The 22986-nt window shown below is 38.9% G+C and overlaps 1 protein-coding gene across 4 annotated transcripts in view; it reads right to left on the bottom strand.

The window, feature by feature from the left end:
• The window catches only part of LOC137192574 (transient receptor potential cation channel subfamily M member 2-like), a 53174-nt gene that overhangs the window by 5487 nt on the left and 24701 nt on the right, over window positions 1–22986 (bottom strand). The window contains exons 1-24 of one of the 4 annotated variants that reach the window (XM_067603375.1): window positions 20546–20661; window positions 20136–20239; window positions 19346–19419; window positions 18890–19058; window positions 17488–17668; window positions 15778–15944; window positions 15507–15687; window positions 15354–15415; window positions 14390–14590; window positions 14204–14306; window positions 13139–13251; window positions 11969–12343; window positions 11250–11387; window positions 11034–11163; window positions 10792–10937; window positions 10295–10407; window positions 7846–7944; window positions 7377–7602; window positions 4306–4424; window positions 4079–4211; window positions 3082–3253; window positions 2764–2944; window positions 2441–2622; window positions 900–1032 (exon numbers count right to left, since the gene is read on the bottom strand). In XM_067603375.1, coding sequence (XP_067459476.1) covers window positions 900–1032; window positions 2441–2622; window positions 2764–2944; window positions 3082–3253; window positions 4079–4211; window positions 4306–4424; window positions 7377–7602; window positions 7846–7944; window positions 10295–10407; window positions 10792–10937; window positions 11034–11163; window positions 11250–11387; window positions 11969–12343; window positions 13139–13251; window positions 14204–14306; window positions 14390–14590; window positions 15354–15415; window positions 15507–15687; window positions 15778–15944; window positions 17488–17668; window positions 18890–19058; window positions 19346–19419; window positions 20136–20239; window positions 20546–20564 — 3521 coding nt within the window. In that variant the 5' untranslated portion in view covers window positions 20565–20661. Of the gene's footprint in view, window positions 1–899; window positions 1033–2440; window positions 2623–2763; window positions 2945–3081; window positions 3254–4078; window positions 4212–4305; window positions 4425–7376; window positions 7603–7845; window positions 7945–10294; window positions 10408–10791; window positions 10938–11033; window positions 11164–11249; window positions 11388–11968; window positions 12344–13138; window positions 13252–14203; window positions 14307–14389; window positions 14591–15353; window positions 15416–15506; window positions 15688–15777; window positions 15945–17487; window positions 17669–18889; window positions 19059–19345; window positions 19893–20135; window positions 20240–20545; window positions 20662–22986 lie in introns of those variants that run through there. The other 3 variants (XM_067603374.1, XM_067603373.1, XM_067603376.1) reach the window with 3 other exon arrangements.

Genomic DNA, 22986 nt, shown 5'->3' with positions numbered 1-22986 from the left:
ACTATTGTCCTGCATTATAGCGATAGTGTGACATTTTGGGAAACATGCTTAGTCACTTTTTTGCATGAGTTGCAGCTAGTTAGCTTATCTTAGCATGAAGACTGAAACAGCTGTCCAAAGGTAACAAAATTCCCTGTTTCCTGTCTTTATGCTAAGCTAATCTAACTGTCTCCTGACTCTAGTTTCATATTTAACAGACAGTTATGAAACTGGAGTTGTGTTTTTGTCCACGTGACAAATTGTAAGTCCAATACTTATGCTTCTTTTATCTCTGCTTTTGGTTTCCAACAACTCCTCAGGGAAATATCTGGCTGTTAAGCTGCTAGATGACTAACTTTGTCTGTCTGCCATTTGGTGGTGAGCAGGTAGTGTGCAGTGAGTTTATCAGAGCTTTTCCATAAAAAAACAGCTGCCAACTGGAAATGAAACTGATGAGAGCAGTGAGACTGAACAAAAACAGTACAGTAGTGAGCCGTAAAACCAAAACAATGAGCCAAAAGATGCCAAAACGCTCTGCAGAGCTGAGGGAAACTGCAGAGTTGGGTGATAATTATCTGTTGGTTTGTCACTACAAACAACAAACCTTATCACATTATACATAATAATTGGACCCATTATTAATATAAAAATATTGATTAGTGCTGCTTTAAATTTAATTCCACCAAATTCATTGCAGCTATTTTCACTGAGGGCTTAGCACTCAAGTGGGTTACAAGATAAATCTGAGGTCTCACAGGATGATTAATGATTAAAGAGAATAAAAAATGTATTTGTTGCTTTTTAGTAGTAACGTACAGGATAGTTTCACCAATGTGTGGACAAGGGATGTAGACACCACTGCCTTTAAAGGATTGTTATGCATCTACACTGGGCTACTGTATATTCCTGTGTCAGTTTACTTTTTATTTGTGTCCAGGATGCGTTGCTCCTTGCTCTGGTTCTGCTTCTGCTTTGTGGACAGCAGGTATCTGTCCTTCATCAAGGCCTTCCAGGACAACAGCTCTTCTTCCTCTGTCTGAGGAAGCTCATCCTCTGAAAAACAGGATGATAAAGATTGTTACATGTTTTTGAGTCATCTAGCTAATACTGTACTTACACATGCAACATGCAATACAAACCAGAAAAGACACCACTATTAAACACCAAGATCTCTGCTGGTGCATCCTCAAGACAGACCTGTCTTTACATCACATGCAACTGTGGAAAACACTGCACTGGTGAAATGGCAAGAACTCTGGAAAAGACACTGAATGAACAATGAACACAAACACCAGACTTAAACCTGTTCACAACATCAGCTACGAAGGGGTTGAGGTCATTGACCAGGAGTCAGTGGACAACCGGAGGAAGATCAACAAGGACACTCACATCTGACACCAGAGACGACCAAAATGACATATATATATAGAAAAGGGACAAATACAGAAAAGCATCAATGAACTCAACAAATACTCTACAGCCATGCTAGCAGCTCTGTGAGGCTGTACTTAGGCAAAGTTCTGCTTTAAGCTAAATGCTAGCATTTGCATAATAACATGCTCACAATGACAATGATAACATGCCACTCCTAAGCAGGAATAATGTTTACCATTAAACACCATTGAAACCTTCACCAGACAACCTTATCGAGACATTTCACAAAAAAAAAACAAAAAAAAAAACCATCAATTTGAACCTTGTGGTTGTCAGGGGAACACTAAAACCAATAGGATTCATCTTCTGGGAACCATGGATGTCTGCACAAAATTTCATGGCAAACCATCCAATAGTTGTTGAGATATTTCAATCTGGACAAAATCAGATCAGAATCAGAAAAAAACTATTTACAGAATGAAATAGTAATAGTTTTAAAATGAGATATAAAAATTGAAATGAAATATTGAAAGGAAATAAGAACAAAGGAAATATGGACTGTGCAATGAACAAAGAAATGAAGTGTATGGAATATATGAAGGTTGCTAAAATTAAATGTGACATGTGTGATAAATAATTAAATTATGCAACAGTGGAGGTTGGATGCAATGTACAATGTTAAATCCAGTTTGATGAAATATATGAAAGAGACAAGTGTGGGGATTAATCGAGGGATGTGAAATGTTAAGTCCAGTTTTATAACAGCACAGTTCAGCTGTATTTAGGGCATCAGCTTCTGGAGAGAAGTGTCTGTATCTGCTGGTGTAGATACATGGAGGTGGTCTAACAACTGACAGACTGACATTGCCACCCTAGAGCCAGACTGCCAGCATGCCTAAAAACAATCATGTAAAAACTCTCAAATAAAATTAAAAATTTGTCAGCTTCATCAAAGCAGGTCTAGGAACGAGGTATTTTTTTCTGCAAGGACTTGACTAAAAGTGACAATAATCTATCTCATTCAAGCACATTGGTCTGGAATCAGTATCATTTTACAACAGGCAAAAATGAATAATACAATACTTACTGAACTCTTTGTATTTGATGGGGGGCTTGTGCAGCACCACGTTCCTGATGAAGAGGTAAAGATGACTGAAGATGATAAAAGGAGGAGGGGCAGCAGGGCGGCTGTGGTACTCCTTAATTAGCTCATATCTTTGGAACTTCCATATCTTGTCTGTGTTGTCTTGGACTTCCTGGAACGTAAAGCTACACAGGAACACAAAGAGAGATAGTGGTGTTGCACTGGTTTTATATGTCTTTATTAAACTAACAGCAGGTTGGAGAGAAAATCTCACACCAATAAAATTATGATTGATTTAAGACACAGTGATGTTGAATAGAACTCACTTGAAGATAGCTATGAGCAGGTTGAGCAGCAGTATGTTGGCAAAGAGCAAGTAAACACAAAGCATGATGATGGTGAGCCACTGGGGGAAGGCCGGTGTTTTGTTTTCGTTCAGCACTGGACACTTGGGCTTCAGAGGATCGATGCCATCCCTGCTGCAAGAGTTTATGTCAAACGCAGCATCTGCAGACAGCGAAGAGATAAGAGACGACCAAGTGTGAGCCTCTTAAAAGCTAAAAGGGTGAAGTGTCCTGTAAGAGAAATGTGTCACAGTGTACCAACTACAAAGAAAGTTAGTATTATGTTCCATCTCCACTCACAATCAATATTTGTGGGAAAATTCCCAAATATGGTCAGGTACGGCTCGTAAACAGCCCCCCGGACAATCCAGTCCAGCCGATTGTCATTGTCGATGAGGATGCCTTGTTTGGCCACACCGTACGCCACCACCCAGATACTCAGCATGAACATGAAGAAAAACATATCCATCATCTGGAGGGCAGAAAAAACATTGGTTACAAGTTAGAAACACTGAAAAAAATGGACAAAAAGTGTCATGTGCTTTATGTACGGTTGAATCAATTAATCAATAAGTTGTTTGGTCTATAAAATGATAGAAAATGGTGGAAAATGTTGATGACTGTATCCCAAAGCAACAGATACAACCTAAAATGTCTTATTTTATCCCAACAAATGGTCCGCAATCCACAGATAATCCGTTTACTAACACAGAGGACTAAAGAGACCAGAAAATATTCACATTTAAGATGTTGGAACCAGAGAATTTTTTGCATTTTTTTCTTAAAAAAATGACTCGAAATGATTATCATAATAGTCAAAATAGTAGATTAATTTTCTGTCGATCAACAACACCGGGTATTTAGGTATTTCTTTTTCAGCCATACGGGACTTAGTCAGAGACATTTTATTAAAATTTTACATTTAGTACCTCATAAAGTTGCATTTGTCCGTATATACGCTGCCAAAAGCATCACATCTATAAACTTTGCAAGGGCAAGTTTCAGCACTGAAAAGGTTGTCCTGTTGTGGTTAAACACACATCACATCTTAGTGGTTTGACTGACTGAAATCCAGTCTGGTGGCAGAGAGATCAGCTGCAAAACTTGGTTCAAAAACCATTTTTATTTAACACAAAGAGCACATCTCATCTGCAGACACCAGGCCCAGTGAGGCAGAAGCCTCTTTTTGTATTAGATAAAAGATGTTCATAGCATTTTGTGTTCTGCAGTTACTCCCACATTACATCAGGCCAGTATTCATTATGTTTGTATGTAACCCTTGTGTGCATCCTCTTACCATCCTTCTGACTATGATGATCTTTGGTCCCAGAGTTTGACTGATGGTGAAGATCGCCATGAGACGGAGGCAGAAGACCACAAAGTCGATGCAGAGGAGGATTTTACCCGCATACAACAGCTCAGTCGTCAGCCTGAAATAGAAAAACGTGGTGATTCAACAATAATGCAGCAGGCATGGGGCACTTCAATGCCCTAAAGTGTTTGTCTGGGAGGAAGGAAACCTACCTAAATGCAAGGCCAATAATAAAGAGGATGATGGACAGAACGTCTAAAATATTCCACAGGTCACTGATGTACATCCTGGCTTTCTTCCGAAATCCAAAGCCATCAGGATCATGAAAGAGCTGAGACAGAAAAGACAAATTGATAATGATGCAGTGACAAATATTTCTTGGATTGAAGCATACTCCATAGCATACCCCTCAGTGGAGGCTGGTCCATAGAGGCAGAAGAGGTTGATCCTCCTCTATTTTTTGAGAGGCAAAAGGGAGATCAAAATACAGAAAAGAATATTTGGTTGAAATAAACCATTACCAAATGTCAGTATTTTTTCTCTCTTCTTTGGAAAAAAATCCATTGCTGAAATTCTGTTTAAAATGCTTCAACAGCGACACCTGCAGGGAGGAGGCAGGAGGAGAAAGAGCAGTGTGTAAAGTAGTGGTGGTGGTGGGGGGGGAGGGGGGACAGAGGAGGATGGGTGCCTGCTGACCTCCGCAGGGCGGGATCTCTTACATTGGACTCAATGTATTTCATTCTTTTTCATGCTAATCTGTGATTGGCCATGACACTAAAATGACGCTCCAAGGGAGGACGTCCTCCTTTACCAATCAACAACCAGAATGCAATATTTACATTGAGTTGGTCCAATGATATTTTCCAGAATTCATCTTCAATTCTCTCCACTGTAAGGCAGAGTAGCAGCAGTGGATAGCTCCTTGCGTTAGCCAATGCAACAGCTGGCTTGTTGTAGCAGCCTGAAGGACTCTTTATATATCCACGGAAGGACTGTTAAGGACTGTTGTTAAGCTAACGGGAGAATAGATCTGGTCTGTGCAGCGCAGCAGCAGCAGGACGCTGCCAGGGAGGCTGGAGAGAGAAGCAACCGGAGAAACAACCAGGAGAGTTAGCTTGTTTGTCATTGTTGCTAATGATATCAGACTGGTTAGCCAGCAGCCACAAAGTTCTGTTAACTAACAAACAAGATGACCAACAGCTACAAATGGACGTTATAACATGAATACTTCATCTCCATGATAGAAAGAAGAAGACATCAGATAATGTGAGCCAGATACAGCTTCTCTCTCTCTGTCTCTTTGGTCGCTAATTTCATCTCTGATGGTTAATTGTCTCTGTGTGGCTTTTTTGTGTTTTTTATCTCCTTAACAAGAATGCAGCAGAGATCATATAATGTGTTGTGGGTAACGTTAGTTTGCTTGTTGAAGTTACAGTGAGCTGTCTGGACTCACTCATTCATTCGTTTTTAATTGAGTGGTTGTTCAGTCACCTGTTGATGTGTGATTAGTGAATGAGTGCAGGAGGTCTGGCTGCTTGCTTCTGACAGTTTCTTTAGTTCATTTTTAAGCTGAGCTGTATATTGAGTAATAAGCTTAAAGTAACTGGAATAACAAGTGGTGATCCATACGGATCGCCCTCCCACGGTTCGGAAGGCATATGAATTGCAAAATTGAATGTCTCATTTAAGACAAAGTAAACAACTGCTGTAAGTAAAAGTCATGGACTGACAGCATGTTGCTAACAGGGATTTTGAAGAGCAACGATCAAGCCAGCATCTAACGGGTCAATGTGACATTTGAGTTATGTTTACCTGCAGTTTAATGTGCTGCAGCTGAGGAGCTAATTAGCATCTAGCTGCTAACTGACGTTAGCGGTGAATGTTTGTTATCATCAAGTTTTGATAATGTGGACAGAGGCTGTTTTGTGCCTCATATTGCAATAACTGAGCATTGACTATTTTATATATTTTATTTTATTTTATTTAAACATTGGACATCTTAAATGTTGTTTTCATTTAAGACCATGGGCAAAAGTTCCTTGCTGTTTCTGGCTGTAAGTGTGTTATAGAATAAATGGAAAACAGACAAAAGTTTTATTTGTCTCCCCCCTTTTTTTTTCTCGCTGATCCTAATAATGATCTGATCCGTGATACGATCCGAACCGTGAGTTTTGTGCTCACGTTAACACCCCTAGTGTTAACATGTCAGCTTTGTAGGCAAGGCCTATATTTTGTATATCGTACATATAGATAAGGGTGTGTAAGTCATGTATTTGATACATGCATTAATACTTTCTGATGTGAACCTACACTTTTAGATCTGTGAGTGTTTTTAGTGTTCAATCTTTCTAGTATTCAGCACTGATCTGAACCTGTATCACAATATAAGCTTGGTACTACTTCATATATTTCTGTATACTAAGAAAATACATACGAAACACATCTAAATCATGTGATATGTTGTCTGTTTTTGATGAGAACATAAATTTGTTGTCACAATAGAACAATACTATAAATTAGAATTTCACTTTGTTGGTAAAATGACACATTTGAACCACTCCATGGCTAAAATGAGCACTTCTTTGTTTAGAGACAATATGTATATGCTAAATGTCTTTAAAGAAGCAGCCTTTACACCACTCGGGGGTTTTTGTTTTTGAAAGCAAATTGTTTTATTGGCATATAAAATTGCCCCCCAGCCCTGGATTTCATCAGGTGGGGGACAATGATATAGTTTGATGCGGTTTGTTGTAAGATTCCATGTTGGTTTTCCTCCTGTCCTCTCCAATTTTTTGAATGACCAGCCGCCACTGATACCCCTTGACCTTGGTCATGCCTTTATAGAAAAAAGAACGAGACACAATGCTGGCATCTACATGGATATAAACTTGTTCATGCGAATTGTTTCAAAGTTATTTACCTTACTATTTGTCCTATATATTTTGTACATCACAGTGCAATTAAATGTAGTTAAGTTGAGTCCATAAGACATTGAAAAGGGCTATTCGGTTGCCATTTTGCACTTTAACTTTGGATTTCTGCTCTTCCTGCTGATGTTTTTCTCAGTTCATGAAATCGTTTCTGTCTCCAGAGCAGCTCTGCTTCTAAGACATGTTTGCTTGAGGCTGTCAATAAACCATTGAAATAAACCATTAAGTTTTTATGCTGTGATGAGAGAATCAATACAGTAAATCAACACTAAAGTTTTAAATTTTGAAAAATGTTGCAATCAGTGATGTCAAAGCAGGTACTTGTACATGTCTGTGTGTCAGCAGTCTCTCACCTGTCTGACCTCCTCACACACCAGAGAGAACAGCCAGATGTAGAGCAGCACCTCTGCAGCAGACGGTGTGTCCTGGAAGTCGATCATGAGCACCCAAGCGAACAGGAAGAGGAAGGCGAAGTAGGACACTATATTCCAGTAAAACTTGACCTGCGGAGAGGTGTACAGGTAGACCAGTCTGGACCATCTGTCCAGAGGCTTCGGGTCCTGCAGGCTGGTGGGGTCGCTGTGGACAGAAAGTGTACAGGTGTTCAAGAGACAACCTGATGTTTTCATGGTGAACTGGTTATTTTCCACAAGTGACATTTGAGGCACTTGAGAAAACATTTCTGTTTTTTTTTCTTGTTTTCAGCTAATCAACTTGCTTACACCTCCAAGTTAGGGTTAAGGTGTCTATAAACTGTGAAGTGGTCACACAGTCAGATAGAATCAAGGTAATTTGTAATCCATGTATTAAATGTCTACTCACCGGCCACGAGGCTTTATTCGAACTGCACTTCCTGTCACCTTCTCCACTGTCTTCGACTCCTCCCTCTTCTCATTTTCCCTCTGGATGAGCTCGTCACGTCTGTGGAGATTTATTGATAATTCAGTAAGAAACACTTTTGAACATCTACAGATGTGGTACAAGTGGTAGCACAAATATGTTCACATATGTAAAACCCTCATCAAAAACCCTTAAAACAAATTTATACATGATTGTAAATGGGATAAAAAACATCTAAACTACTTGCAGCTTTGATAATGCATCATGAATTATAAACATGAATCAGTTCTGGTTGGCAAAGAAAACAGTAAACTGTTAAGTGTTGCTGCCACCAGGTGGTGTCTACAAATAACTGTGTGCACAAGTATTTTCTGAGGCACAGGGACATAGATGGGATGCTAAAACTTCAGATAAACCACTGCTACATTACATCAATTGTATGAATCAGTAATGAATGATTACTTTTATATTTTTACACAGTAATATAAATATTTTACATTATATCCTGTAGATAGAAAGTATGTTGACTGTGCAGAACAGCCTCAGGCCAGCGTGATATGCTGTCATATAAATATAAACATAGCACAAAAAGTAAGGAAATTTGTGTTTGGTAGATTATTTCTTTGTTGTAACAATGCTTCTTGGCAATAAATCTTATACCGTTGGAAAGCCTGTTTATTTCCCTTTTAAATGGTGCCACATTTGTAAGGAACATGCATTTGTGGGATGAGCAGCCGAGGTGAGTATGTGGGTTGCACCCAAGAAAAATATGCCAAATCTTCTCTGCTAATGTCAAACAGCTTATTCTGCCAGTGACTCTTGTTTGGTGTTTGGTGGATTGGATGATTGAAGTTTGAAGAAATAAGACATTTAAAGGCAATTTAAAAATGTATTCATTTAACAAACAGGAGCCTCAGTAGCGTGTGGAAGAACCATACACAGCCACAACAGCCTGGCACCTCCTCCTCATGCCGGTTGTTGTTACCACAAAGAAATAATCTACCAAACACAAATTACTTTTTGTGCTATGTTTATAACTTTCTAGATAGTTTTCTAAGAGGGAATGCCTCCAGTTTCTTTGAAAGATAGAGGAGGAGAAACTCCCTTATGACATCATATGATTTTTTTATTCTTGTGATTAAAGAGTACAATAAAAACCATTTGACCTTGTCAAAATATCATAAAATTGCTTTGAATTTTGTTGAGTATCCATGATGGCAATATTGTTTTAGTTTGTTAATATGGGAACATCATGAGGCAACAGGCTTTGCTGATAGAATGGCTTCTGTAAGATGGCTGCCCTTACAACACGTACAACACGTTTACATAACATGGCATCATGATTTTTGCTTTTTCCAAACATAAACTCATTTGGATTTAAAAGAAAACTGTCAACTCTTCTTCATTGCTCAGGGTCCGAGGTTTTGTGCCTCTAACATCACCTTTGTATATCAGCTTTAGAAACAAGTGATGTACAAATGGCAGCAGTGCCGACTTTGTCAGACCAAGTCACACCAGATAGACTTTTGTAGAGACTGTGTAAAAGATCTGCTGAATCAATGAAGTTGAATTATGTGTGGACTTGTGGAGAGAAACAACAGCTTCTGACTGCCATCCCACTTCGTTCAACAAAAGATGGTTGTCTTTGTTTGGCATTTATAGTGATGACTTGTTCTCTCTGTTGTATTTTCAATCAATAATTTTGCATTTTTATGTCTCACACACCTGCACAACAACATATTTGGCCTGTTTGTAGCTCTGTATGTGGTCCCACTTTTTCTGTGGGAAATAAATACAAAGTTATTGTCTGACTTCTTTTAAAGCTGAGATATTCAGGCAATTGGCATTCGATTTATTGTGACTAAGTTCTTATTACATTCTTGTAATTTAATCCTTGGTGGACGCTTCTTCGTTTTCTTGATGAGAGATAAATGAGTAAATCGATACCAGAGCGCCGTGGTAGCCAAATTGTTACTGCACATGCCACATAACTGTAATGTCCCTGATTTTAATCCGTCTGGTGACCTTTGCTGCATGTCGTACCCCTCTCTCTCCCCCTTGTTTCTTGTCCGCTTCTCCACTGTCAACTCAAAATGCCCAAAAACATATCTTTAAAAAAAGAAGAAAGAAAATCAATACCACTCTCATAACTGTCCATTACGTGAATATGTAGCTGGAAATGACACTTTGTAGTTTTATAGGGGATGATGTGTCCAGTAATAGTGCTTCCACCCTGTTTCCAGTCTTTAATCTAAGCTGAGTCACTGTAACCGGCTGCTGGTAAATTCACTGTACAGACATGAGAGGGTACTGATCTTCTCAAGAAAATGAATAAGCATTCAAAAGGTTGAACTATTCCTGTAATTCTGGGAAAGTTTCCAGAAAGCACATGCCCAGACCAGCAGTGGTGGTCTGGGCAGACAGGACTCACCTGAAAGTCAGAAAGCTGGTGTAGATAAGCGGGAAGAAGATCATGCAGATTAGGACTCTCCAAACAGGGTTGTCCACTGAAAGCTCACCACACCAGATCTGAGTCAGAAGAGCCTGGAAGACAGACATGTTAGCAGTCTGTTAGCAGTCATACTGTATCTGCAGCAATTAATACTGCTGAGATTAAATACCAATATACTCTAGAGAATTGAGAGTGTATGAAGTCTCATTCATCAAGTTAAATTCAATGATCATTTGCACAGTTTATCCATATTTGTGTTATTGGATGTAAATGCAATGATTCTCAGTATATTCAGCATTCATAGTGTAATAGACTAGAATCTTGCACTGTAAAGAAATATTGTTTTTTGTTGTTGTTTTTTTTTATAGCTATAATAGCTTTTTCTACACCAAAAAGTTTTGTACTCAACATGTTGTGTGTCTTTGTGTGAAGTGGATGTTGTTGAAAGATAGAGAAAGAGTAGATGTTTTCTCTACCTGAACACCTGACAGAGCTACAAAATTCTTATCATCAGCCTCCAGTGCCAGCCTAAAGCATGTTGTCCTGCCCCAAGATGGTGACGCACGAACCAACAACCTCTGAGCTCGCTCATTGTCACTGTTATAACACTCACTGAACACACCTGGGACACACACACACACACATATACATACAATGAAGACAAATGCTAATTATCTTTTCATCAGTAAAACCAATCATTATGTCTGTGTTATTATACCAATGGCATGTTCCTCATAGTCACTGGCGAGTGCTCGCATGTCCTCTGTCTCATCTGCACCACTTCCCTCCTCAGCCATTTTCTTCAGGATCTTACTGGCTGCCAGAGCAGCGGATATGCAGTCTGTACACTGTGCAATTACAAATACAGATACAGACAAGCTGATATACACACAATGCAAAATTCATCTGTATACAGTGTAAGTGTTTTGATCACCTGCTCCCAGGCTATTTCAGCCAGTTCCTTATTGTTCTGGACAACAGCCCAAAGAAAAAGGTCTCTGCCTGGATCCCTCTTTGCTTCAGCGTTGTCCTCCCTGAGTGGAGCTTTGGAATCCGTCTGACTTTTAGACGGCTGGAGGAAAAGTGAAGGAAAGCAATGTAAATTGAATTAATTGCATGTTTTGGTGCAGGGCCTTAGCCAGGATTTTAGTAACCCTGATGTCATGAGTTTAATTCATCTCAACTTCATAAAATTTTGACTAGACACCAATTTGGATTTTTCTTATGTCTCTTTTTTCAGTTTCTGTACATTTCATCTCCCAATATGGTCTAAACACCTTCTCCACTCTGTCCAGGATAAAATTCTGTTTTGAAAATACTGAATTATTTATCAATTTATTTATTTGTTGGCCTTAAAGTATTCTGTTATAAAAATACTGGAATCAGATTAGAAAATACTGCAAAAATGTATGTTTCGGAATTATAGAATGTAAATACTCACAATTTATAAAAATCCATAAAATCCCACAAAAAACACCAAGGACACAACCTCAGTGTCTTAGATACCACGTCCCTGATTTGCTGAGTGGTTATTTATAGTCCCAAGGGTTAGGGTCAGGGTTGTTACACCATATTCATTCAGTCACAATGTGTGTTTCCCACAGCTCGGTTGTTCAGTGTTTAAGAGAAATTACTGTAGATAAACAGACTCACTGACACTGATGTATCCTCCATGGACATGTTGAAGTCATTTGTCGTGGTGGAGGGAGGGTAGAGGTGCTGGGTGAAACTGCCCAGCAGGTGGCGCACCTCATCAGACACATGAGTCATAGAGATGCTTTCACTTTGCACTGCCTGAGCTCGAGCCCTGATGCCCAACACTTGCTTCATGCTGCTGTGAGAACTGTCGACCCGCTTGACAAGCTTGTGGAGGAAAAAGCAGTGGGGCAGCTGTTTGTAGAGGTCACATAAAATGTTCTCGTTCTGCAGGAAATCACTCAGATTCACACCGTTCTCCAGCAGCAGACTCACAAACTCAGGCTTGTTGCCGACCAGGGCAGATTTCATGGCCCAGTGGAGGTCACTGGACTATAAGATGGGAACAAAACACATCAAAACACATGAACATCCTGAACATTATCTGACCACTGTTAGTTGTAACAGCATTTTTTTTTCACAGCAGCACATTTCTCTCATTTGATGTGGAATAACAGGATTTTGAGGTTATTTGAGGTTTTGGTATAGCAGTATGGGAAGTAGGGCAGTCTTTCATGACACAGTTTATAAGATTTTATGACACACTTGTCCTCTGCACCTCGTATCTTTTATGATACAAGGCTCAGAGAACAATTGTTTAAACAGCCTGTGATGATATGTTTGTACTGTTTAAAATTTTTTGCGGACTGCAATAAACAAGATGTTGACATGAAAGTACATACAAATTCTGTAGTTGTTTTGCATGTCTTGCATTACAAATGTCCATATGGAAATAGTAAATTATGCAACAACACAATTGCGTCTTTGTTTTGACAAGTTTGAACGGCTTTGCTTGGAAACCTGAGCATGAAAAACATGACTGCACCTGCTTTCATTTTTGTCACATACAATGTTCTTTTTGGTGGCACAAAGGTTTACAGTATTTATTGTGTATGTTTAATGTGTGTCACATTGGGAACAAGATGGTCTTGTCCTGTTAGCTCAGCACTTCATAGGGTTAATTTTCATGTTTTTCAATCAGTCCGTTGTACTTGTTTATTATATCTTAATAATAATGACGAGAATGGTTACAACACAGGGTCAGGTTCAGACGATGGCCTTTATATGTCAATCCTGCATCTGTGACGGATTGCTGCTGGTGTTGGTGTTGTATAATTGCAGACTCACCTCCCACTGACTTTCCTCAGTGAAGATCTCAGTCTTAGCTATGTCCACCCGGTTCCAGGCTATAGCCAGTTCCAGCTGCCTCTTCCAGGCCACTGACTCGCAGGTCCTCGAAGCTGAGTGGAGAATTTATATTGTATATTTTTGTGACACCCACAACCAATTTACATCAAATCAACAAACCGACTGCTGCAGAGCTCAAATTTTCGATCAACCATTTAACCATTTTGTCCTTAAATCACCAGAAAATTGAGATAAATGCTGCTTGCAATATCTCACAGCTCAAGGTGAGGGTGAGGGTGAGGTTTTTTTTGCCTGACCAACAGTTTAAAACCAGAAAATACTGAGTTTACAGCTCTGTAAAACAGAGAAAAGCAGCAAACCCTCAAATTTAAAAAGCTGGAACTAAATCAAGTTTGTTGTTTTGTGCGTAATGATTGACTTTAATGATTCCTCATATAAAATTTGCTAATGATAATAAAGTAATTGCTGCAACACAACATAACCTGAGGTCAGAGGTTTAACAATGCTAGATACCATGAAATGTTATCTGATTAGTTTAATGCCTATTACTGGCAAGACTTTACTTACAAACAAAGATTCTACTGAGCAGGACAACTCCCTGGAAATCATTTTAATAATATCGATGGAGCTCAGTGATGGAAACTACTGTGTATACAAAGCAGTTGAGCTACAGTACAGAATGATGAATCATCATGATCAAAACACAATGCGAATGTTCAGTATTGTGGACACATTTTCCGTGTAGTGCACTTTGGCTCAGTATACTCATAATAATATCCATTAAGCTAAATGGGTGTGATCTATCGTTCTCAAGACTAGCATGAGGCAGGATGGATTTGCATATTTTTTATATGAGTATATCAAATGTAATTGTCAATGTATCTGACTATATCTGACTCTTGGCACATCTGATACCACAGTCCAGTCTAAGACGCAACATAATACCTGTTAAAACTTGGCACTAAACCTTTCTGTGTTCATGCACTGCAGTCTACAGTCAGTCTAGTCAGTTATTGAGTATCTGTGTGGAAACCATGTCCCCACCTTTAAGGAGTGCTTGTAGAATGGCTACATCCACTTCCCTTTGATTGTCCTCGCTTACTCTGAATACTGTCAGCAAGTGAGACATCCTGATGATGTCCTGAATCTGGCACAGAAAACAGACACAAGGTGTTTCACATCAAACTTTGTGTCAAGCATCAGTTGCAGCAATTTAGTACGTTCAACTACCTGCTTGGTCCATTTTATTATCTTGAGGTCGCTGAACTTTTCGTACTCTTGGCCAAAGAACTTCTTTAACAACTGGTGGATGAGGGTGATAGTGACCCGGGTCACCGGCAGTACTGCTGCCTGGGCGATCACATCTGCTATCCTCCCCGAGCCCTCCAATATAACACATGGTGTACCATTCAGCATGGCGTTATAGATGGTCTGAAAGGAGAAACATACAGACGGGTGACAAATTAACGGAAAAACTGGTAGAGGCCTGAATGCCTGACCCCTACAGTGAGGGGATATGATGGCTCTGTTATGCTTTGGGGGGCATTTTGCTGGCATGGTTTGGGTCCACTTGTCCCCTTAGAGGGAAGGGTCACTGCAAATCAATACAAAGTTGTTCTGAGTCATCACCTCTATCCTATGATGAAACTTTTCTATCCTGATGGGAGTGGTCTCTTCCAGCATGACAATGCACGAGGGGTCACTTAATGGTTTGATGAGTATGAAAATGATGTGAATCATATGCTATGGCCTTCGCAGTCACCAGATCTCAACCCAATTGAACATCTATGGGAGATTTTGGACCGACATGTTAGACAGTGCTCTCTACCACCATCATCAAAACACCAAATGAGGGAATACCTGTTTGAAGAATGGTGTTAATCCCTCCAGTAGAGTTCAGAGACTGTAGAATCAATACCAAGGCTGATGAACACATTTATTCACTACTCATTCATTATATTTTTTTAACTGCAATGTCTACATTTTTCTATATTTTATCAATAATGTTGTAATGTGACATTCTGTTTACGCATTTCTTCACTCTAGTAGATCTTTACCTATAGTATGTACATTTTTTGTTTTATTTCACACTTGCTTTGGCAGTGTGAATGTATGTTTCCCATACCAGTAGAACCCCTTTGAATTAAATTGAATTGACAAAGACAGAGATGGAGGCATGACACTGATGACTCACATCCAGAGTTCCTGGTCCTCCGTCCAAAACCACGCACACGACAGGGATGGTCACACCGCTCTCTAGAGGTCAGACAATGAAACATCTAATTTTACAAACTGGACTGATAAAACAGAATCAGATATGAGATGATATCTGTAACATCAGCTCAACCTTTGTTTCCAAGATGCTTTCTGGAGATGTATTTCTCCAGATGGCTTCGCAGTTCGATCTCCACCCCGTATTTTCCATGGGTCCCATCGTCCACCAGCAGGAAGTGCGTGTGGTTGTTGTCGAGGCAGGACAGGTGTCCCTGGTCATTGATGTCCATCGAGTAATGGGCTGGGAAACAACCCTGAGAGGGAGGAGGGGAAAAGATAGAAGAAGGCTATGTGTGGCCACAAGAAAGACGAAAAGCCAAGTGGGTAAATGTATTGTTTTGTACCTCTGAATGCACCAATGCCTTCCTCTTGTGAATGATTCCCCATGTTGCCACTCCAATAGCCACGATCTGGCCCTGCATGGAGCCGCTGCTCAGAGCGTAATCCCTCACAGCCTGCCCTACATGCTTCATCACACCTGCATGGGTTCCACCAGTGATAATCCAGGCACCTGCATACAACACAATATGTGTCCAAAACATACCATATGGCCAGAAATATGAGAGATTTTATTTGAGATTGCGCACAAATGAGATCTCAATGTATCATTCCAAAACCATGGGCATTGAAGGAATAGGTAAAGGAATAGTTCATGATTTTGGGAAATAGACTTATCCACTTTCTTTCTGAGGGTTAAAGCTTACAAATGAACATGTTATATCTCGTTTGTTTAATCCCATGTAAAACCACAACTTGTTGTTTTTACACTTCTTTTTATGCTAAGCTAAGGTAAATTGCTGCTGGCTGTCATGTCATATTCAACAGACAAAGTGATATCAATCTTCTCATCTAACTCTTGGCAAGAAAGTGAATAAACAACCACTCCTTTGCTATAATAACAATATATATATATATATTATATTGTTATTATAGCAAGAAGAGTGCAGGCTATATAACAGCCTGCACTCTTCCAGGAAGAGACTTTGGACCCTGGAGCAATTTGATGGGAAACTTTTGGCACAAAGTTAGAAGCACACTATTGGCTAAAACTTTAATGTATTAGGATTAAGATTTATTTTAAATGGAACAAAGAGCTATAGCTCAAACCAAAGACACAACTTCAGATCAAAAGTAAAAGTATCTGGACATGGACCACATACTTTACAGTGAGTACTACTGCACAGTATATATTGTATGCTAATATTTATAGTGTACTGTTTTTGCATTTAGTATGCAACGTAAATAGTCAACTTTTGTGCCAACAGGAAATGACACAGGGCATGTGCAGACAAATGCCAATCAAACTGTGACTTAGGACAGCTTCTTCTAATTAAACCCATCTAAGAGAAAGCAAAATGTTTTCCAAATATTTAATACTTTGTTGGTTCTGGAGCTGCCTCATCACCATCTACAATGGAGCTCAAGAGTTTTTTTTAGTTGTTTAGTTGTTTGTATGTTTGCTTTGCAGTCTTTTAATGAGCTTTGATACTGTGTATCACAGCTGAGACTACAGCGTTACTTTCGGTCACCAGTGAGCTAAAAGCTACTCATTCATTCAGTGACAATAGTGATTCAGTGCAGTCAGTTCAGTTTGAAGATTCAGTGTTAAAGATTTGTTCGTACACCTCTAGCTGTGAGTAGCTTAATAGCTGTCAACTTTGAGTGCACTTAGTCACACAAATGTGAATACACTACTTAAAATTCAGTTATTTCAATTCAGAATTATCATGCGGTATAGAATGGGACATAGAAAGCTCAGTAAGACAACACTGCACTTTAAATAGCACAAGCTCTGAAAGAAGGAACCTTTGAGGTGTTGTTCATTGTACATTATATTTGACCACATATCATAAAACCTTTGCATGAATCTGAATGAAGGTGATAAAAACAGATGAGTTCCAAGATGTGGTGGTTGCAGGGACACACAGAGACTCCATAAATGAAAATGTACTCATAAAACACATGCTGTCACAGAGTGTCTGGCTAATCATTGGTATACAACTCGACATCTCACACACACAATTCTCTCTCTGTGTGTCTCCTGGCTGACCTACCTGTTGTCCGGGCCATTTTGATAAGACCTCTGTGGAACATGTTCTTGAGATGAGCCTTCAGATAGAAGTTCTTGGCTCCTCCGGTCACTGATATCAGCAGGTTGGGAGGGGAAAGTTTCCACTGTTCAGTCAGTAACTGGTACAAGACCTCAGGGCTGGTGTCTGTGGACACTCGTGCATACTGAGAATGAACATAAATGAGTCATTCTGCTGAATCAGTGCCATTTGCATGTTGTAACTTAAAAATTAAACTTCATTCTGTGTCTTTTTTCAGCACTGTATCTAATAACACACGTTTAACCATTCAAAATGTGCAATGGTACATATCAGGCCAAATTCTTCATATGAGTAACAGGACTGAAAGTAACATGACTGAGTTTTAAGCATAGCATTAGCAAATACATGAAATGTTACTGCTAATAGAAATAACATTTAGCAAGTGTTTACCAAAATTGTCTTTAAAAAAACAAACATAATAACATCTAAGAAATAATTATGGAACAGGACTGAACGTTGAGATTTACGTTCTCTCTATTGTTTCTAAATGACTAAATTCTTCATATGAGTAACAGGACTAAAAGTAACAGGACTGAGTTTTTAGCATAGCATTAGCAAATACATGAAAATATAGCCACATGGCATCAATTTGAATAGCATGAGAACATTCAGCAATTTCAATTGGTTTACCAAAACTGTCTTTAAAAAAAGCCAACAACATAATAAAATCTAAGAAATAATTTAGGTAACAGGACTGAATGTTGAGATTTACATTCTCAATCATACTTACAATTTAATCAAATACACAGAAAATAGAGTGAAAGAACTTTCAAGAGACTCAAATGATGCTGCTTCCTGTTGATCACTGACTTTTGGAATGTCCCAAATTTTTAGAGGGAGGAATGTGTCAGGGTAACAGGAACGAGTGAAAACCCTGGGACACCACTAAAATCTATATTTTATCGAACATATTATGAATTTTCTGATGAGAAAATGTATTTTATGTCTAAATTGGAAATAGAGTCAAACAATAATACAAAAAAATAAGATTTCTGAAGGATTCAAATCTTTATATTTCATAGTGAAGTGTAGTGTTAGAGAGTGGGGATGGGCTAAAATCCTATTTTTTCAGCATTCTAGGTAGTTTTTATTAAGGTTTACATGATGTATCTTCAAATTGCAATTTAGACAAAGTGCAGGACACTTTTCTTGATAATATAATGTATTATACAGATACTTTTCATGCACATTTATGCATGTAATGTCCTCAAGATGGGAAAGGCACTGATTCTGCAGAATGGCCCAAATACAAACACAGATGTGAAGGTAAGTATATAGACATGCAGGGCACATGTTTACGTACACTCAAGGTAATGTTAGATACATTAATCAAGGATTGTTTCACCTTGCCAGTCTTCTGTCCCAAACCATTAAATCTGATTTCTCCAAAAGCATCAGTGGGCACTTCACGGACATGTCTGTGTATGTTCCACGAGTCGCCTGTGAAGTCCTCTGGCTTGATGGCTTCATCCACATGATCAGTCTTTGAGTAGCCACACTTACAGATATCCTCTCTAGTGAAGAAACACATGTGAATACTTAATTATTCAATATTAAACAAGGCAGTTAATCTACACAGCATTAATGGAAATGTATTTTCTCAGTGGACTGACAGTTTGAGGAAAGGGGAAACTACTGGAAACAACTAATGGATGCCATTAACATGTAACTGCCCTCACAGCAGCTGAGGGGGGGCGATGCCTCCTCTTGTATCGACACATCAGAGAGCAGATGGCATACTGCAGCAGGAACTACAAGATCAGACTTTCAGTCAAACACAGTACAGAGCAGCTCAGCCTACCTGTCACCTTTTTCAAAGAAGAAACATTCCCTCTTGTGGATGTTGTCCCTGATCCAGGAGGCAAAGGTGTAGCGCTGGAAAGAGGGTGAAAAAGAAAGGTGCTTAGAGGGACTGGCTGTGCTGATCGCCAGAGAATGAATCAGCTGTGACTCCAGCTCAGCCTCTCCCATCCTTGACGCAACATGGGGTCTATGGTGCACAGATCTACCTCCAGCTGTTCGTAGGCAGCATGACAGGAGAGAGTAGCTTTTGCAGTCAGTGTTGTGGGAGCTGGCTAGCATGCAGCACTGCATCAGTGATGTCAGAGCTGAGCTAAAGCTGAGCAAGCTGCTAAAACCAGACCTCTCACTTACAGGACAAAAAGTAGCCAGGCGCCCATCTCTGGATCAATAAATAACTGCATCGCTGAGAGAGGATTAATTACAGATTTATTCCAAAACAGCACTATGAAAGATCTACCATTTTAAAAATGTAGTGTAGTTTGTAAATTATTGATTGTACTTGTATGCAAGGCACATTTTTTTTCACAAAATGACACTGGTAGAAAGAAACAAAGTACATTCACTCAAGTATTTGCATTTGATTTACACCTCTTCTACTCAACCAGTATTGTAGTTTATATATATACATTCATTTAACAACTATATTTACTTTTCAGATTAACATTTTACATATAAAAGAGATGATGAGTTTAGAAAATATGAATAATATACAAAACAAATAAAAGGAATCCTCACACTGGAAATTGTTTAATCACAAGAGAAAACGTGACAGACAAACACTGACTCACCTTTTCAATAAAACAACGCACTTGACTTACTCCAACTGTGTTCTGCTGCTGCTGCTTGATCATTTGCTCTGGGTGAACCTGAATCTCAGACTTAGGCAGCATTTCTGAGGGAGAAACAAAATTGTCATAATATCAGTTGTGACCCTCTGCTTGGAGAAAGTCTGAGGAGACAGGTGGTAGAGTGTGTATCTCGTCAGTTATAGTCTCAAAATCTATAAAAACTACAGAGCCTGGGACTTTAGTATTCTGACATATGCCTTTATCTTGCTGACTTTTGACCTGTTCTGCATTATCTCTACTCCCTCTAAAAATGCCCCCTGGAATAAGCAGGGAACTATCAACTCCAACAAATGCAGTGCCTGATTGAAGACCTATACCTACAATAGCACATATTTAAAGTCCACACTAACCAGTTGATTCAGTCGCCATTCTGCAGCTGGAATAAATCCTTCATGATCTCAACTGGACAGAGAGGCTATAATTGTCTTTTTATGTTGCCCTGTTGAATGGCTCCACCCTCACAAAACAATATTAACCTCCTCCCCTTGCAACTCCTGCCATCTACTGCCTCTGCTTGAAAGATAATCACAGCAACACATTACCACCAAACCAAAGGCTAGTGGTATATATATATATATATATATATATATATATATATATATGTATAAAAATATGAGCTGCAAACACTGACGTAGGTGACTCACCAGTTTGGTTCACCTGTCTGAGATTATTACATACATGTACCTTTTAGTGCACATATTTTCAGATCTCAAATGGAAGATAAGAAAACTCAAGCTCTCCAATTTTGCAAACATTACTTAAAAAATAAATCTACATACCCTTCCTGCTGCCTTCAGATCCTCCTTTTACTTGGATAAACGACAGCAACAACATGAAGTCGTTTCTGGTATCTGACTTGAACAACACAAGTGTGTGGAAGTGCAATGTTTCATGTCCTTCTCCAGGCATTACAGCACTTGTTGCCAGGCAACACCTCAAGAGTATTCAACGAGGGATCTTGTTACTGAACGGAGCATTCTCGTCAGCTGATGTGTAACTTCATTAGAGTGATTTAAAACTACATAAGTGTCTGTGTTTAGTCATTTCTGTGTGTGACTGCTATGATAATTATCATATCCCCCCCCCCCTTTTTGTATTGGCTTGTTTGAGTGTAGTTTTCCCCATTGTCTTTTGCTCATATGTTGCCTGTTTTCATATAAAATATTATTTAAAAAAAAGATAATTATCTGTTTCCATCTGTTGTCTCATCCATTCTGATCCAAGTTGTCCCAAACATGTTAAAGAGCTGTTGGATAAGAAGAAAAAGAAGTGATGAGCATCCAGGAAATCTCTTCCATTACTGTCACTGTAATGTTACAATTTCTTTTGCTATTAATCAGTTAATTTGTTGTATAAAAGAGTATTTTGGGATGTATTCTATCTATCTATCTATCACTTGTGAAAAACTAAATAAATCTGTGCTTGTGGCCATGAGTTTCCTTTTTTAGCCATGCTAGCAGCTATCTGTCTGAAATATCTCAGCTATCTAACTGTCAGATGGATTGTAATGATTTTGTACAGATATTCATGATCCTCAGAAGATGAACCCTACTGAATTTTCCTCGACAACTATGTGATGGCTTGCCATGAAATGTCGAACAGATACTCAAAGTCCCTGGAGGATACATTATAACAACTTTGATGATCCTCTCACTTTTCCTCTAGCGCCACCAGTAAGTTAAAGTTTTCACTTTACTGTGATACATCTTAACATCTGCTGTACTTGATGGAGTGGCACAAAATTTAGTACAAACATTCATGGTTCTCAGATGAGATACTCTAATGACTTTGGTCATCCTCTGCCACCATCAGGTTAACTTTTTAGTTCTTCATTTGAATATCTTGACATCTACTGAATGCATTGCTTTGATAGTTGGTACACACATTTTTAAAAATATTTTTCAGGATGTGTCGATTTTAGTCTATCCAATCAGATTCCTTATTTCCTGTAATTATTCTTATAAAATATAAAGACATTGCAGACTTCCAGATAAGATGTTGATGGGTATGAAACAATGATTTATGCATCTACTGTATGGAGTTCATGATAAAAGTATAAAAATAGTGTCTTCTTGGTAATACTGGTCACTTTTGAGAAAAGCAACTCTGTGGTTCTTTGATTTTAATAATTGTAACGTTTGACTCTATTAAGTTGACTCCCTGCTAACACCACAGTATATGTTGGAGTATGTGTAAAGGGGTCAGAAGCTGGGTCCACCAGGTGCTGTAGAGGTCAGAGGAGTGTTTGCTCACGGGATGTTTGAGGGAAATGAATGTGTGGCAATCAACTGGCACAATGTAAAGGAACATATATTGGATACGAATTTCTGTAAGGAAGCAATAATCCTGTCATGTTCAGCAATCAATTTACCTGCTGAATACTGATTGTTGTTGTGACTTACCACCACTAGATGTCAGCACAGCACCACTGATTACAGCTCTTGCCACAACCTTGGAACATGTTGTAAGGGGACTTATGGGTATCTCTGCAGTGTATTTGCTCTTGGATTGTGGCAGACAGTAACAGCTTTTTTAATAAGAAGAAATTAATGGCTCTGGGTGAGAAATGTAATGAAAGCTGTTGAATCAAATATGTGTTTGATTAAAACATGTAATAACATCTTGTGGGATATTCCTTTAAGACCCCTCCAGACATGGTTTAAGATGCTCTGCTTTGAATAATAATTTATGTTTGACATGTTTTTCCACAAAAACAGTATAATTGCCCGGTTTGAAATTCTTAAAATTATATCTACTCCTTTTCGTTTTTTGTCAAATCCAGTGTTGCGAA

Source organism: Thunnus thynnus, chromosome 11 (assembly GCF_963924715.1).
Source record: "Thunnus thynnus chromosome 11, fThuThy2.1, whole genome shotgun sequence".
NCBI lineage: Eukaryota > Metazoa > Chordata > Actinopteri > Scombriformes > Scombridae > Thunnus > Thunnus thynnus.
This window is presented reverse-complemented; position numbering and strand designations above follow the sequence as displayed.